At 40.1% G+C, this 18,988-nt stretch overlaps 1 protein-coding gene across 1 annotated transcript in view; it reads right to left on the bottom strand.

Moving 5' to 3' along the window:
• agrn (agrin) overlaps window positions 1-18,988 on the bottom strand; it is a 162,313-nt gene that overhangs the window by 90,068 nt on the left and 53,257 nt on the right. Inside the window, exon 3 of the mRNA XM_062426785.1 lies at window positions 18,564-18,779. Within this exon, the coding sequence (XP_062282769.1) occupies window positions 18,564-18,779 (216 nt within the window). The remainder of the gene's footprint in view (window positions 1-18,563; window positions 18,780-18,988) is intronic.

The following is an 18,988-nucleotide window of genomic DNA, read 5'->3' on the forward strand; positions in this document are numbered from 1 at the left end:
CATGATTTAGTGATTTGAGTTCAATTCCTTATTAAATGTCTTTCATGCATACCTTTTAAACAAAACTACATTTATTTACATATTAGAGTATACTTGAAAGTGATATTTAAACTTCCAGTTGTATAGTTTGGTTCAGATGTGTTGGAATGTTTTAGTAGAAGTACTTTTTGGCAGTTTAATTATGCGAAGTCTGGTTTACTGAGCATTAGTTTGACACCAGACTCATGAAAACTGAAAAGTACAGAACCTTCAACACAATACTGAAGAGCAGGTGAAGGATCGGTGATGTCTTTCTGAAAAGTGGGGCAGAGGGGTTTTGGAGGATGGGGGGGATTACAGTGATCCTCTCCCCTCTCATCTCTCCACCTGGCAGCTAGCAGACAGCCAGGCAGGTGGGGAGCTCTGCTGCTCTCTGATCCACTGTTTTGCACTGCAGTTTATTAATGCTTCATTAGGGACAGGGAGCTGTCAGCGCCATGCTGGCTTTACCTGATACCCTGCCGCCACGGCACCAGCAACAGCCCAAAGTGTGTGTGTGTCTGTGTGTATTGAGATTGTGTGTGCTCATATGTGCCAGTGAACGTTTACAGGCACCGTGGAGCTCAGATAAGTCTGCAATTGAGTTTGTGATATGTATGAATGTGTATCTAAGCATGCGTGTGTGCATAAGAGTGTGTGTGTGTGTGGTGCTTCCCGTTGTGCTGGTAGTGATAAGGGGGGAGCAGGGGGGGTGGTTGGAGCTAATCAAAAGCAATGATGCGATGTGGGGGGACTTGGCAGTGTGTGTTCTAATCAAGAAATCCCCCCCCCCCATCACTAGCATGAGAGGAATAAGAAGAACAAGAGAGGGAGGGATGAAGAGAGAGAGAAAGATAGTGAAAAAGTGAGATAGAGACTGTGACAGAGAAAGGTGAGCAGGTATGAGGGGATCAAGTTAAAACGCTGCTGAGAAAATACTGCAACAATATAAAAAACTGTAGAAATATGCAATGAAACAGTCAACTTAATCTATTCAAGAGTGAGGCATATTTTTAATAAAGAAAAAGAATAAAAGCAAAAAGCATTTTTGAAAATGTCTGATCTATTCCTTTAAGGTATTTCTTTTACAACATAGTCAATTTCTTACTATTATTAATTAACGATGCTAGCTAGTCCAACAAATGTGCTGTTAAAAATCCCTCTCTACTTGTTATTTAGTGTACTATTTATGTCATTTTGCTTGAATGTCCAAATTCTGCACAAAATTGATGTAGCAGTACCCTCAAACACTCAACTAATGGAAAGGAAATGTAGTGTGCACATCATGCACACTACTGCTTACTAAACATTCAGATTCTTAAACATCTGAAATCTCAATTTACTGCTTACTATATAGTAAATTGTTGCATGTTTATAACTTTAGAATGAATGAATGGGTGATTTGGAACCTAGTGTCAGTTTCTAGTGTTTAAAAAAAAAATGTTTTACCCCTACAGGAAAAATAATAGAATAATAATTATGTATTGTAGTAAATGAAGCATTTCAAGTACAAGAATAAGTGAAAGAAAGTATTGAAAATTGTATTATTGATTAGTGAAACACAGGATGTCTACAACAATGGGAACTTGAGAGAAAAAGTGAAAATAAATATATATAAAAAAGGAGATTAGTCAAGATTCAAGCACAAAAAACTGAAAGCGGGAGAAGATGATGGGGGGTAGATGAAGAGAGGGTGCAGAACCAGGAAGAGAGAGAGGAGTGTAGAAGTGAGATAAGGGGAAAGGGTCAGAACAGAGCAGGACAAAGGCAGCGAGGGTGGGAGTGATTAGCAAATAAACAAGATTAACTGAGAAGTAAATATGGATGAGGATGTGCAGCCAGACATCCAAACCCAGTGATGAGGAGCAGCAGGCAGGGCCGGAAGGATTAACAGTCCTACACACCTCTCCAACATGCTGTTCACACACACACACACACACACACACACACACACACACACACACACACACACACACACACACACACACACACACACACACACACACACACACACACGCTCCCAATCACTTTCTCTACTGTGAGGCCAATGGCTGGAAGATGATTCTGTGTTTGATGTAGTTCTTCAAAGGGCTCCATTGAACTGCAGCTGTTGCTCTCTTTTACACGCTTTGCTGTTTTACCCTTGAGAATGGAAAATGAACCACGAAAAGCCCTCATCATACTCCAGTCTGCTGGCCACACTCAAAGCAAAGTAGCGGTGTGTGTGAGCGTGAGTGTGTGCGTGCGTGTGCGTGTGTGTGTATGTTGGGCAGCGTTTGGACAGATTTCAAATGTCTGAGGATCGGGCCATGCTGCGGATCTGCCGTTGAGAAGACTTTAATTGCCGCGTTTCATACTGGAAGACAACAATATGGGCCAACTTTTAAAAAATTAAAACATTTAAAAAAAGATACATGTTAAAGAAAAAATATAAATGACACATAATAAAACACTAAAATGTTGCAACGTTCAGAGGTCTTCTGATTCTAAAACGTCTTTGTAACGTTGCTGTCATTTTCCAGCGGCAGATATCTCACGCTTGAAAGATGCGGGAAAGCACAAGTGGGGGTGCTGATATGACTAGACCGTTTATTCTGCTGAGTGACAGAAAAAAAGCAGCGCGGATTTAACTGTCTGCATGTGGCATTTATGACAATCACAGATAGAGATGTTTCTTTGAAAGGAAAACACACAATTTGACAAAAAAACCCCACTTAAATTCAAATATTTGGAGACACATTTTGAAGAAACTACCTTTTAAGAGAAGCACACTGGGTCATGGGCAGTTATACTTGCAGACTGAAAAGATGCTTTATGAACACAGTGTGTGATAATCTCATCTATAAAATAGCTACAGAACAGAAACCCTGCAGCTGGTGAGATTGAGGTCAGATGGGAGAGTTTTTTTCTACACGTACAGCATTTCTCAAATAAAAGTGGTCAACAAAGGACTATGTAGTCACATTCACATTTATTTATCTTTGTAAAATTATACTAACTTTCACATCAATGTTAGCTTATTTATATTGTTTGATGTACTGTTAATGTTTTATGTGTGTCTTGTAAGGTGTCTTTGAGTGCTTTGAAAGGCGCCTTTAAATAAAATGCATTTTTATTATTATTGTGACAATATTTAACATATTAAACAGCTGATTGGTTGACCCTGCCACAAACATGAATGCAGGGTATATACAGTATGAAGGAAATGCTGTGGTCCTCCAGGTGACAATGTATTTCCACTTGGAATATAAAGAAAATGACTTACATAGGAAAATGTTGAAGCGGTGAAAATAGATTTTTCAAATTGTTGGCCACTTTGAGGCATCTGAACAAGCTGTAAACACAACACTGACATATTACCTTGTGCAGTTGTCTAATCTCCACCTCCAGCAAGCATGGAGCTACATCAGCATCCATTCAGTCATTTTATCTCAGCTTTGTTTGCTTAAAAAAGGTGCCTGCTGCTGATGCTGGAAAGGGTTTGATTAAAGTGCTGAGAGTGAAGCAAAGCTGTTTAGTTGCAGGCTGTTAAAAACCAAAACAACGAGCTGAACGATGCTAAAACACTCGGTAGAGCTGAGGGGAGCAGAAGCCTCACTGGTAAATCTTTCTGTTTTAATTACTATGAGCAAAACCTTGAACCTTGTCACATGTAGTAATTTGATCCATACAGAAGTGATGATCATGTATTCTGCTGTGCAATTGTTACAGAATTTGGAAGAATTTTTATATGTGGGGGAAAAAAAGCTTGATGACCATAATAACAAAAAAACTAGAGCTGGAACTGCATAGTTAATCCAGATATAGAAGTGGCTCAGTGTCCTGCAGAGGGACTTTGTGGATGGTTATACATCAGCTGTCAAACCATCCGCACAGTTTAAGTGTTACAACTCACTTTATTTCAGACCTGTAAGCCATTTAAGCACATTAAAAGAGATAAAAGATCAGGAGCAAAGACAGATCTAGCTTATGGACAGTCTCTTTAACCTTGAGGCCTCCCTGTCACCTTAATGGCCTATGGGGAAAAAGTCAGTATTAGCTATTGGAAAACTGTCAGTGCTTGTACCAAGAGTTGTGTCTCTTGGATTAAGGCTGAGGCCTTTTGAAAGCAACAAAGATCTTGGTGCCAAAATAAGTCAGGGAGTGCAGTCAGCGATGCTGTTAACTGCTCATTTATCTACCTCTTTGGACCGGGATCACACATAATCAATAATGCATTTATTCTGTTTTAAAATGAGGCAGCCCTGCATCAAATGCAGTGAGACGAAATTTGTGAGTCAGACAGGCAGATTCATAAACATAGACCATATTGGACTGTAATGATCACCTCCTGCAGACTGAGTTTGAGCTCCTACTCTCAGTTACAGAGTTCATGCTCAGAGGCCAAAAACATGCAACGTCTTTTTTGTTTGCACAGAAATTAGGAGCGTGAATTTGCACGTCTCCGCAGCTAATCACTTTATGTTTTGAGCATTGAGCTGTTTTGTGCTGTTTGTTCCTGTGATGTGTCTAGATTATTGCATGACTTAATTATGTTTTTTATGACGAATTTGTTCTTTTATATACCTGCCTGCAACCAAATTTCCCCTCGTGGGATAAATAATAGTTTGACTCGACTTGACTTGGCTCAGTGATCAGATTTAGTGTTACAGCAAACATTTGTACCACCTTGATTAAAAGTTTTTATCACCGCACTTCACTGAGGGCAGCAAACAGGCGAAATGACTTCAGCGTGATAACACATAATAACCAAATAAATCCAAGGCACAAAACACCTTTACGCCCACAAAGTGGCAACAAAATGAAAACAGAAAGATGCCGTGTTTGACATCAATGAACTTCCATCTGGGATCGTTCACTTAGATTGTGATCCTGGCTCTAGGAAGCGGTACGAGGACTCATGCGGGCTAAGCGGCGCATATGCCACAAGGTTCCTTTCATTAGCTCCTGATTAACGGGAGCCAGTGGTGGTCGGGAGCCAAAATCAGCGCTGATGTGCAGCCATGCGTTGGCTAATCATACTTGGCCTTTGCCATCAACACTTGCTAATGAGTGATGGCTGCTGGGTGCAATATGCCGTTCAGAGGTGCTAAAGAATTTGTTACAATGGGTGCCGGTGCTCGACACAAACACATCTGCATGAAGACATACAGTATCAACACACACTGCACATGAATTCATGATAAGCAGTGCTTGGAGTCTCATAATTCACCCTGCTTTATCTCTGCTCTCAGCAATCCCATGTAAATAAATGTAGATTTATCAGCTTCTGTCACCTCTGATATAAGAGCATTTCCATTCAAAGCTGTTTAACCAAAGCTGCTCTAAACATACTAAGTGTTTCCCAACCTGTGAGGCACAAAATGATTACATGATGAAGTTAATCTTTTATGTTTAAGATTCAGACATTTCTCAGTTCTTTGCTTTTTTCTTCTCATGAACTGCTTTGGTTGAATTGCTCACAGCTCATAGCTCAAGGTTTGACTATAAAGCATCAAAAGCCAAAATCTTAAGAAACCAGCACGCTGAGTCACGACTTACAGTACAGTACATTTCCAGTCAGTTTTTGGATTAACAACGGCAGCATCAGGAACCTGATCAACAGAAAAACAAGGAATTATCTCTGGGAGGCGAAGGGAGAATCGCCACAGTAATGAATGCCTGGCACCAAAGATTGAGACTTAATAATACAAATAAGATTATAATTTAAAACTATTCACCACAGAGAGACAGAATTTTAACAGCATCTTGCTTGTGTAATTCCATTATTAACAGGATGGTGTGTGTAAAGACATACCACAGGGATGAAGTCGACAAACAAAGGGCAGAAAAGACTGTCAGCTCCTGACTGTAACAGAAGCTCACTGTGAAATGTCTTCTACAAAAATGTGGCTTCTTCCTTTAATTAATGAATACCAGCCACCAGGATGCAATAATGAAGTCTTAGGAACTGCTGTGTCATGCTGTCACTAATGCTGTTATGTAAATTGTGAGGGAATATGATTTATGGGATGATGGGAAAGGTATTTTGGGAGAAACAACAAATTCCCTTTTTAACCAATTTAGTAGCTATGAAAGAATATCATTTTTTGATCAACTTTAATTTTTCTTCTTTTTTCTGATGTATTATTTTAAAGTTATAATCACTAAAACTTTCATGGACTCAAAGCCCTTTTACATATTTGGTAGTGATAAATCTCTCTGTTAGTCACTGTGAGCCCCTTTTACACTGCACAAGTATAATTTGATCCATTGTTCAGAAGTGTTGATCATGTATTCTGCATATTCAGGCCAGATATGAAAGTGTTTCAGTGTCCTGCTGAGGGACTGTGTGGATGATTATAAATCAGCTGTCAAATCATCCACACAGTTTAGTTAGTTTTACACCTCACTTTATTTCAGACGTGTAAGCTTTATAAGCACGTTAAAAGATCATGAGCAAAGACAGCTCAGTTTCTCTAACCTGGCCGATAGGGAAAAGTTAGTATTAGCTATTGGAAAACTGTCAGTGCTTCTACCAAGAGTTGTGTCTCTTGGATTAGTGCTGAGGCCTTTTGAAAGCAACAAAGATCTTGGTGCCAAAATAAGTCAGGGAGTGCAGTCCTCTCCCTTCTTTTCTTGATGTATCGTTTTAAAGTAGTAATCACAAAGATTTTCAGGGAATCAAAACTCATTTTTCAAACTCTTTAAGGTCAGCATTTTTTCAGCAATACTAACTTAATGTATTTAGTCCTGTCATTCCTTCTTTATGTAGTAGTTTCCATTGTACTGGCATCCATCCAAACAATACGTGCATGTACTTTATTTATTGTTAATGTCTTTGATTTGATCTAATCGATATTAGCTTCACACTTAACTGATGGTTAAACCACATAAGAGCTGTAGCAAGTTATTGCTAATGCACAGCAGACAAACCTAATGCTGGGGCTTCACATTAAAGCCTTAAACTGACCAATCACAGGGTGGCTTTTATTATAAATCCGCCACAGGAAACGTTTATCACTAACTGGGGTCAGCGCTGACATTGATGGTTCCAAAACACTACAGAGCAGGAAATGGTCGTTTTCTGAGCTTTCTGTCAGCGGATCCCTTTTTAATATTGCAAGGGAGGAACAGGACAAGAAGGAGCAGTCACAATAAACTGTTTACAACTGAAGTGATTACTGAAAATCATGGGAAATGAAGTGAATTTCAATGTGCCATTATCCTATAATTGCCACTTGTGGCCGCTGTTCAGCAGAAGTGATAAAATCTCATTATCACATTCTTTTCACAGAAATCATTCTACAAGCTGCCAGCTCATGCATCCAATTCAAAACTTAATACTAAACCCTTTTTTCCCTCTTTGTTTTGCATGAAATCATCTCATCATTCACTCATTCATTACTGTGCTCCCTACAGAACACACACTCAGTAATTTACTCTGCAGCGACTGTAAATTCCGATTTTGGACACATATGAATTATAATCACTTTGCTTCATAACTGGCAGTTGTAGTGTCACAAGACATGTTTTCACATCTATAAAAATGCATTCCATGGCCATTCATTCCATAATGGTCACTTCTTTATAGTGAATACATTTCGCACTTATAATTCATGAAAATACATGAAACAATGTTAAGTAAATATAGCAGAGCTGCAATAATTAGCAGATTAAGCACTTAGCAGAACATTAATCAGCTATTTTGATAATCAGTTAATCATTTTATTAACATTCTTCAGTTCCAGCTTCTCAAATTTGAAACATTTGAAAATTCATACATGAGTAAGATGTCTATCTCTTTGATAATGAAAATAAATGTAGTTGCAGCTCTAAAATATAAGGCACCACATAGCAAACTAGAGAGTGATTTCAGACACAGCTTCAGACTCAGAAATGCAACTCACAATGGGAAAGTCTGCATATTTTCTTCAATAGCTTTTCTCATTCCTGGTTCCTGAGGACAAAAGCCTACTGTGTTTCTCTCCTCCCACTCAGTTAACTGCATTCACATTCCAGCCCAGGTTTAAACAGTGTCTCATTAGATCGCTGACATGAACACCGGCAGGACTATAGGCCCTGATGATCAATAACCACTGCACTACTTCATCTTAGGGGTGAGATGAGATAATACAAGTTGATTCACAATAACACATAACTGCATCCACCCAGTTTTCATACACTGCTGCAGAAGAAGGTAAAAGTTCACAAAGTTTGGCGTCACTTTGCTCATTTTAACTGAGCGGTGGAGGAAGTTTACAGTCGGTCTCCTGCTGAGAGCGAGGACTGGACCGTTTAATTTGCCCTCTACTGCCACAGTGTGAACGCAGCATTAGTCTGGGGAACGAATGCAGTCAATAGTACTCTGAATAGGTAGCAGAGTGAACATGTGTCTGTGAGCATGAAGAGGTGTAACACATAAGAGCAGTTAGAATTTAAAAATAGATTAAAATACTGTAGAACTGTTATTGTTGAAAATGTTCTGTTGTAAATGCTTTCGAAGCAAATTCATGAATTAATTAATATGAGTAAGGTCACTGTCTGGAACACAATTTAGAGAGAAAGACAGTTTGGTTTATGTGAGTTTGCACAACTATTCTTATTGACTTACATTCATTGTGGACAGACTGACCCTAACCTTAACCAGGACCTCAGAAATGACATTTTGCCTCATTAGAAGCAGGCTTTGATCCCCATGAGGACTACTGATCCCGACAAGGTGTCTATACTAGAAAAGGTCCCCAAGATGTAACAAAAATAAGCACATACACACAAACACACACTCATACACACAAACACACACACACTATAGAAACGAAGCCAATAAAGACACAAACAGATATTCTTTAGAAATCCGGCTCCTGACAGTTGTCACTATTCTTGTTCCACACAAAAAAAATAAAATATCAACCATTGTCTGCTGAGCTGGTTGTTATCCTCACATTTTCAACAGCACTCTGCTTTTATTATTTTCACTCCTTCCCATCTCTCCCAAAGTCAACGCAGGCAAAAAAAACCCCAAAAAACCAAAAGCAAAACAACTAATGATGTATTATTCAGAAGAAGCCAAATGCATAAATACATTAAAAAGTCTCAGAACACAACCCCTTGTCTGGTGTTAGGCAGGTATGTGTGTTTGTGTGTGTGGATAGGGATGTGTGTACTGTATGTGTATATATAATCAGTGTTTTTGCCTGCAGGTTTTAGAGAGGTGAATGCTGGGAGAGAGAGAGAGAGAGAGAGAGAGAGAGAGAGAGAGAGAGAGAGAGAGAGAGAGAGAGATGAAGAAGACAGGATTTGTCTGGCAAGTATCAGTGGTTGCAGATGAGTGGAACGGTGAGTAAAGATTGATAGAGGAATCCAGTAAAGCCCATTATCATCTCTTTATGTGTGTGTATGTGTGTGTGTGTGTGTATGTGTGTGTGGTGAAGGACAACAACAATAATTAACTGTATATGTTTCAATGTATCTGTCTGCAAAATGCCTGCAGTGTTTATATATTGCTAAGTATGACTGTATATGTATGTGTGAACATGCATATAAATACAGTATCAGCACACACACACACACACACACACACACACACACACACACACACACACACACACACACACACACACACACACACACACACACACACACACACACACACACACACACACAGAGTCCGTCATGTTGTGCATGTGATGGTTATGAATACCAAGCAAGAGTCAGTGCCTCTGGGAAATGAAAGCACGGAAACCGAGTTATTTACAATGACCTCTCGCCCTGTGTGTGTGTGTGTGTGTGTGTGTGTGTGTGTGTGTGTGTGTCTGTGTGTGTGTGTGTGTGTATGTTACTACTGATGAGACCAGCAGCAAGACACAGAAATTTGTCTTCAAGTTTTAAAGAGCAAATGGTAGAAAAGGAAGAGATTGAGAGAAAAAGACAGGGATAGAGAGTAGAAAATAAGGAGGGAGGAGAGCGTGACTGACTTATTTTTGGCTGGTCTAACAGCGAGCAAATGAAGGAAAGGTGAAATGAGAGGGACAGGGAGAAGAATGGATTGACGGGGAACAGGGAAGGAGGAAAAGGGTAGTCAGGAAATGAGGATAAAGAAGAAGATGAGGGAAGAAAAAAAAAGGGCGAGAGAAAAAGGAGAGGAGGGGGTGAGGGAGTAGGAGGTAGATTTAGATAGATAATAAAAAAGGGGATGAGGGCAGGAGGAGAGGAAAGAAGGGAAGAAAGGAAGTACAACTAAGGAGGAAAAGAAAGGGAATGGAAGATAAGAAAGACTTAAGGAACAGGAAGAGGACAAAATAAATAAAAGGGGAAAAGTCAGAGTATACGGAGCACTGTTATCAGTTCTGGCAAAGCCAAAAGTCATCTCCACCATCTACAGCTATTACCTCCAATCCATTGTCACCGGGGGCAACCACGCGTGTCACCAGGGTGACAAAAGAGATAGTCACAGCAGGTCCAAAAGAGAAGTAGAGGGGAAAAAAGGGGGGAAATGGTATGTGGGGGTAAAGGAGGAAAATAGCATGTCGGCTTTCATCTCCTGACTCTCCAGCTCTGCTCCAGAATGAAACTTTTGCTTGCAAGATATTTCCCGAAACTTGCCGTCCCAGCCAGCTTTAGGCCCGACGAGGGGATAAATCAGGGCTTCACCCTGTCGAGCCCAGACACCTTAACAACCAGCCAGACCAGCACCAGACAAAAGACGGAAAATACAGCTTGGGTAACAAGCCGACTCAGGCCAGCGACTGTTATAGCTTCTCTGGGGGGAAAAACTTCTCTCAACAAATTTCAGGAGCAGGAGAGAAGGCTTGATAGACAGCAGGTGAATGAGAAGAGAGGCAGTGTAACTTTTGATTTGAGTCATTTTCAAAGATTTTCTGCTCTCTTACAAAACCCCAAAACAGTTTTCTGAGTAAACTGTTCAGAAACAAAGTGGATCCTCACAGATCTTTATCTTTTATATTCTTCTAGATAGTTATTGATCATGGCAACTACGGTTTGTAAAGTCATATAGCTGCAGGTATCTAACAACAGCCATTATTGTTGTCGTCACCACCACAGAGGACCCACCTCTCAATTCATCCGATCGGGCAATGGGAAATTGGAAAAAAACTCAAATGAAGTCGGGTGCTTTCGGAATCTGAGCTGAAGTTTTTTCAACTTGAGGCGTTCAGGGCGCTCCTGCAAAAATGAACTCAGCAAAAAGCTTTGCTCTCATTGAAAACAATTCCAAAAAGTCGCCCCAGGCTGCTACAAAAGTGCTCCGTTTCTGATCGGGGTCTAATATGGATTCTTCAAATGTGAGGAACTCTACTGAAGGGGTGAACATCATTCTTATAAAAGCTATTTCCTCATTTATTTTGATGATGTTGTAGGAGATCAGCATTTAATATATTATTCCAACATCTCTTATAAGTGTTCAAATGGGTTGAGATCTGGTGACTGTGAACATAGCATACAGTATAATTCACATACTCCTCACATCATACAGTGAGCTCATTTCCTGCATTTGTAACTCATTCATTAATACACCTCAATAGTTTATTCTGCAAAAAACACACTTACAAAATGCACAGATATACAGTGTCATTAAATGATGCATATCTGCATATATTATGGATATCTGCAAGTATATTCAGTCAGTCAAAACACAAGGACTCATGAATAAGGACTAATTTGCTTTCTGAATACATTTTTGGAGAAAATTGAATTGTTGCCGGGGTAACATTCACTTGTAAGGAATCAGACTTTTAAACCTGAGACGAGGGTTTGCATCTTGTGTTTGTGTCTTACTGATATTTAAATGTTTTTATATTTTTTATGGTTTTTTTTATATTTGCCTTGTGTTGCTTTTATATTCTTGTCTTGATGCATTTTATGTTTTATGTAAAGCATTTTGAATTGCCTTGTTGTTGAAATTCTGCTATACAAATAAATTGCCTTGCCTTGCTTTGTGTCCCACGTGTTGGGACACACTACTAAAAAATTGGTTAAGTTTAGGCAAAGCTCTTGATTTTGGTAATATAATGGAAAAGGGTATTAAGTGCTTTAAAGGTTTCAGGCGTTTTCAATATTTAACAATGATGAGCATGCAATCTCTCCAAATGTTAACAAAGTGCTCTGAGTTGCCAAAGCATCACCATAACCATGCTGTAGCTGCCAAGAGGGGAGATTGGAGGGAAAATAAATGAAGCCCATTGACAGCAAACATTTAGCAGAAAAATTCATTATACATATCTCTTCATTTAATTGATAGACTGTATCAGGGTGACATTATGGCTGCTACAAAACGCATTTGCTAAGTGTGAATTAGTTGCATATGAGACAGGTTTGGTCCTTTCAAGTAATGATCCCAGACAATGCATCAAATCCCCGAATGGCTCTGACTCTCTCAATATAGATTATAACTGAACAGCTCAAGTTGCATCACATACTTTAAGTGTAAGATGTAGAGATTCACTTCCTCCTTTTACTGGATGTGACTGCCTGTAGTGTGTTACAGCAGACAGAGCAGCAGGTGTGGAGTACTGATGCCTTTTTCCTTTCACTGTGAGGATACAAGAGTATGTCGGTGTCGGGGAGATAAAGCTCTCTCTAAAGCACAGAAAGAGAGAGAGAGAGTGGACTGATAGAGTAGGAGGTAGCAGGTCGTGTTTATGGTCATCTCTTAAGAACTCAAACACGTGCACATACACACGCACAAAAAACCATCCCCGCTGATCAGTTTCTCAAACCCCAGCTGTCTCACACACACGCACAAGCACACTCACACAATTTTTTTTTGCATTACTTGTTGCACTTCTTCAAGAAGCAAAAGAAAAAGTAAAAAAAAAAAAAAAGAAAGAATAAAACTCCATGTTCCACTAGAGTGGCCACACAAGATGAGTTCTGCAGCACTTCTCTGGCTCTCACTGGGAAAAGGAGTGTATTTACCACTGTGCTCCAAGTTCAATATTAGGAGAGCCAACATGGTGCGAGTTCCCTAGCTGATTGTATCGTGTGCATGCCCGTACACACACACACACATGAATACATACACTCAGCTGCCCAAATGTCTCTTGTCTCTCTGAACCAGAAAGTGCTTCTGCTGGCTGTTTCTCTCTCGCTCTCTATCTGAGTTCTTTCTTTTCTGGCTGCTTTTTTTTTTACTCCCCTCTCGCCTCGTGTTGTTATCAGGAGCTCCTGCTGGCCCGGTTTAAACGCCGCTTCTCCTTTTAATTTTGATAATATCTGAGGCCATTATCTACTCGCCACCTGCCCGCTTGACCGCCTGACCATCGGAAATGCAACCCCGCAGATCCCAAATCATCCATCTAGAACAAAAGGAAGATAATGAAGAAGCTGGCGCCGAGCTGCTCTGACCCATTAAGGGCTCAGGTTATGTGAATATTAGAGCGGAGCACTGAGGGCAAATAAGAGCCCCGCGACTTGACGCCATGTGGGTCGTTTTGTCCTGTCCTCCGGAGGAGACTTACATTGTTACTTTGGCACTTAAATGCTGTAATAGCCAGTTCAGTATTATGAGTGTGGTGCTAAATGAATGTGGTTACAGGCGATTTTTTCCCCCACTGTTGAGCCAAACTGATCTAAGCTGAAGTGTGCAGTCAGATCAGAGTGAATATATGGACATCGCTCAATAGTGGAGGACTGCAAACACGTAGCCACATTGCTGCAAGGCTTTCTGACAGTTAACAGAGTCAATTTAGACCGCCTAAATCGCTTTATTTATAGTTAAAACCAAAAGTGACTCACCCATAAATGTCAAGGTAATAGTAGTAATCCCTCATTGGAGAGAAAAACTGTGTGTACACGACTATTGTAGGTGCTGTAGGCCAAAGTTAAGGCAGGAAGACAGTGGGTAACCTCTGATGGATGTTTACAGCAGACAGTTTAGGTAATTATTTGACTGATTGCCTCTGTTTTCTCTCTCAAATAACTTTGGCTAACCTGTAGTTGTGTTTTAAACTCGCCTAAACACCTGACTGCTCACGCTTTCTGCCTCATTCAACTTTATTTAGACAAAGTTCTCAACTCTCAGCAATTCACTTGGTGGGTACAATGGTACTGAAACTACAAATAGGCTGTATGAAACTGGATTTTGTATTTAACAGAGGCACTGGAAAGGTTATGTTGATGAGGATCATGTGAATGATGACAACATTAAAGCAGTAAGTGGCCACTATGGCGATCATAATTAAAGGATAATGGCGAACACTAAAATGAAGTGCAGCAGCAGCACAGGTGGAGAAGAACAGCCATAAAGTCAGCAGACTGAGTCAGTAAAGTCAGTTACATTCATCTAAAATTTGCTATCATTAGGTAACATTAGCTACCTCAAGCTACTGGTCAGATCAGTCCAAGTGAGGCTGTAGCAGCAAACTATTCAACGAGGAGTCGACGTTTCTTTTGAAAGGCAAAGAATGTGTTACTTTTTCTTTTAACAGTGATACACTCTTGGTTTAAGAAAGCAACAAAATGCTCACATTGAGAAACGTAGAGGTGTAAGCATACTGAAGACATCAAGGCCCTGCAGGTCTGCCATACCACAAACCTCAGTCTGTACTCAACACTAACAAAATGCTCGATATAACTCATGTCTCATTAAAAAAGGCTGTGAGAAAAAAGAAAAAAAAGAAAACTGCTTTTGTGACTGCACTCCTGAGTGCCAGATAAGACTCCCCGGTTGATTTGAATTGGACATGATGGCTCCTCGGAACGCTGGCCAATTCACTTACCCCAATGAAAACCCGCCATTCAAATCCAATGAGTCAAACGAGGCTTCGCACAAAAGCACCAATCCAACCGCCCACGCAATTCTTAAAGTTAAAAGCCCCCTCATTCCCTCAACTCCCTCTCTCTCTCTTTCTTTCTCTCTACACACGTGCTCTCCCTCGCTATTCCTCCTTGTCGTTGCCTCTTCTCTCGTTCTCCATCAGCCCTGACAACTCCATAATCTCAGCCAGAGTGACCTGTCCAGATCCTCTGTACCGGCTGAATTTATTGGAGGCAGAAAGAGAATGAGAGCCTGTCACTCGGCTTCCCCTGACCTCCTAACACTGGCTCTCTCTTTCTCTCACACACACACGCGCACGCACACACGCACACACACACACAAACATATACAATCTTGCACTCCACTGCTACATACAGTACGCACGTCAAATGTGCAAATGCAAATATTCTCTGATTCAGCTGTATATTACAAACTCATAAAAATATCTTGTGATGAATATTTAAACCACAATTTAGATGAATTTTTAGAAAACGACTTCATTCTTTGGTCGGCTGCCCTTCAGAATTCTTTATACCAGACTTAAATCACTTTGCTATGTATGTGAGCTTTCAACAAGGCTGTCACAATAAAAGCAAAGGTAACTAAGCCTACACATGACAGCTAGCTAAGTGGTTGGTGCATACTTGACCGAGATTTGCTTGTGTTGAATTCAATGCAATAAAAAAAAAAGGAGAATGGGATAAATAGTGTAAGAACGGATGCAGAATTAATAGGAAAATAATTTAGGGACTCTTTGTATTTTGTGTAATGCACATATATTGGTTTTCATTGAAGGAAACTACTTGTGGTCTAAAGTTAAGATTTTAAACTCACCCGACAGCTTATTCAGTATGTAGAGTTACGGCTCCAACCAATCAAAATAATGTCTTTAACCTTTAGAATTACCATTCAAAATCTGCTGGAGTGTGCGCCGCCACAGCAAAGTGTGAATTTCTCCTTTTTACCTTTGTCAAAGGTACTCACTGTTTTTGCAGTATTAGAGGGAGTGCTGAAAAAAGCTGATTTAACAGATTTAACATAAAGAAAAAGCTCATTTGACCAGATAAATTATTCAAATGTGATAATAAAGATAATAAAGTCCAACTACTGACTGGGCATTACACATGGACTCACACGATAGATAAAAGAATGAGATCATTTTGCTATGCAGGTTTTCTTTTACTTAACTTCAAAAGACAATCAAAGGGAAAATCTGAAGCCCTCTGAGTCTCTGCATTATCTCATGATGGAATATACATGGTCTGCAATGGAATGTCAACTATTTAGACTTGATTGCATCATGTGTGAATGAAGTTGAGTCTAAACAGTCACACAAATGGGGGGTCTTCAGGGACTGCTTTGACCTGCAAGGTGCCAACTTGGCACCGTATGTATATGTTATTTTACACAACACACTGGCTGTAGGTTTGACAATGTTGCTGTAGGAGGTTTTAATGTTACAATGGATATATTTCAGTAGGAGCTGATTTTTAAAAAATAACTGGAATCTTTTGCTGGGCTGAAAAGCTACAGATTAAAAGAATCTGAGGTAAAAACTGCAAAAACAATTTTGAAACTAATTTTCATTATTGAAAATGATTAACTTTGAGTTATGTTTATGAATTTGTAATGAATATGGCATCATCATTTGGAGGGAGGTTGGCATTTAAGTTCATTTAATTAAGTCTATTTCCCTCATAATCATCATGTTTATACTGGAACATTTCTGCACTGATTACATTGATTACATTACAAATTGCAGTGATGCTTTGTCACGTCTAAAGACAGGTGAAAGACTACAAAACAAGTCGCTTAACAAATATCTCCCACTGTTTTACACATTTTGAAAGAACACTTTTGTTATGTTCTTCATAAGCTAGTGAGGCTACAGAAGATTAACCAACTGACGATTTCAGCTATCTTCATTTTTCATACGCTCAGAATGCTTATTGAGGCTTTAAGCCGCATTAAATTTTTAAATTTGACCTTTTTAAATGGACTAAACAACACAAAAACATCCAGACCTGACTTGTCTCCAAGGTACACTCCCAAGAGCTATGTGCTATTTGAAAAAGGAGTCAGATTCAGTGGGTACAAGAAAAAGATAACATAAAAATCTTACTGTTAGTGTTTGGCCCATTTAATATGCAGGTAATGAGAGAAATGAGGAGAACAGCTTTTGACTCCTTGTTGATGACGTCATGAGAGAGAAAGTCTGTTCTGATGAATCTGTGAGCATGTGGTTATCATCAGCAATACTGTCATTAGTATCATTATTTTTTTTTTGTTTGCCGGTGGCTGCCTGCTGTTGTTGCCTGTGGTAATTACGGTGCTTCCGATGGCCTGAACCTTCCATAAACCATCATTACAGCACTTGCAGTAGTTTCTCTCTCTGGATTAAATCTATTACTCTTTTCTGTTCACTCACTCGGTTTTTCATCTCCCTCTTCCTCTAAATGTTTCATAGCTCGCTCCTGTTTCAACCTTATTGCCTCTCTGCGTCTCCAGATGCTTCCCATCCTTTGTCCACTATACCCTATGTTCCTCATCTGACCTCTCTCTGTCCTTTCTATCTCTTTATTTCCTCGCTGTCAGTGATGAGCAGTCACCAAACTTATTATTAGTGCCAGGTCCAAGCCGGCACTGTAATCAGACCCTTGGAATTAGCGGTGGGCCCACTGGCAGGCAGGCTCGACACTGACAAAACACTCTAGTTATTACTAAGGCTGCTGCAATGATGCAGCTTTGGCAGGAATCCGCCGCTCCCCTCAGAGCTCTGGATGTTGATGGGCTTTGCTGAAGAGAAGCAATGAGAGCTACAGCAGGAGTGCAGGCACCCACGAGGGGCTGAGGGATAGAATGCACACTGGATGACGACCAACGGGAACAGCAAACGGTGCACGTTTTGCTTTGTGAGGGTGCAGGTGGCGCTTAAGCATTGGGAGCGCAGCCATATTGGAGCGACAATGGATTGGACATAATGGGGACGCGTTTTATTATTGGCGGATAAAGATAGGGAGGCAAAGCTTGTTGTATTAGAACGGGCGGTAATAGATATCCATTTACTTGACAATAACAAGCAATTTAGCGTCACTCAGAGACTCGCAGCTGTTCGTTTGGCTGACGACGGACGTAGGCTTGCTACATCTGTCTGAAACTTCAAGTCCTGTGTCTATTATTGCATTGAAAACCTTCACATTCACCACTAATAACAGGTTTTTTTTGCTTATACACGACAGGTTTTACATTAAGCTCTTTCAGCAGTCTTTGTGGAATTGATATCTTCTGGATCAAAGGCACTAAACTGATATATCAAAATGTTCAAACTCTGTATGGTAACACTTGAAATAACATGCCTTGACCTAAAAAACATCTGCTAATGCTAGAAGTCTACAAAGAATATTACTGATGTGTTTTTGAAGTTTATGGCAGTTGGGGATCTCATAAATATAGTAAAGCAGGTGTGCAGTCGAATCTGCTCTATTTATATTGTCTTACAAAGTGAAGACTCGCAATTTTAATTCTTTTAAACTTCGATCATACAAAGTATTTAAATGTCAAATGTAAAATTTTCTTTTCTTTCAATCTTTACAAATAATTAAGACTCATAGTCATTTGCTAACGATTTGGAAATGAGATAAGGCAGATAAATTCAGTGTCAGGGGATTTTTCTTAACAAATTAGTTAATCATTTCCCATTTGCTTAAAGATTTTCGTTTCAACACAGTATTGAGGGAGTTGTTAAACTGATGTCTGGAGGACTGGTTGGCAGGCAGGTGATGGTACTTACAGCAGGGTCCCTTGCGCAGCACCTTGATGCGTCGCTGTGTATTGCACTGTGCCTTCTCCAACTCGCACTCGTTGGAGTAGGTGGACGAATCCGAGCCGCAAACAGGTGCTACCAAGGATGGACAATCCACTCTCTTGCAAACGCACTCAGCCTTGCCCTGGTCTGTTGGGTCTCGCTCACATACGGCGCCGAAGCCACACAGCATCCCTTTGCAGCCTGCCAGACAGTAAGAGAAAGGAGAGGAGATGTTAGGATTGATACAAGTAACATTCCATTAGACAATTGCTTTCAGTCACAATTTCAAGCTTGCACATACTTCAATGAAACACCTTGATGTGTGTGATCCCCAGCGTATCATTTATCCTGCATGAACTGATGATATACGGATAAACTCACACTCTCAAATACTCTCTGATACTCACTTT

This window comes from Scomber scombrus, chromosome 10 (genome assembly GCF_963691925.1).
Source record: "Scomber scombrus chromosome 10, fScoSco1.1, whole genome shotgun sequence".
Taxonomy (NCBI): domain Eukaryota; kingdom Metazoa; phylum Chordata; class Actinopteri; order Scombriformes; family Scombridae; genus Scomber; species Scomber scombrus.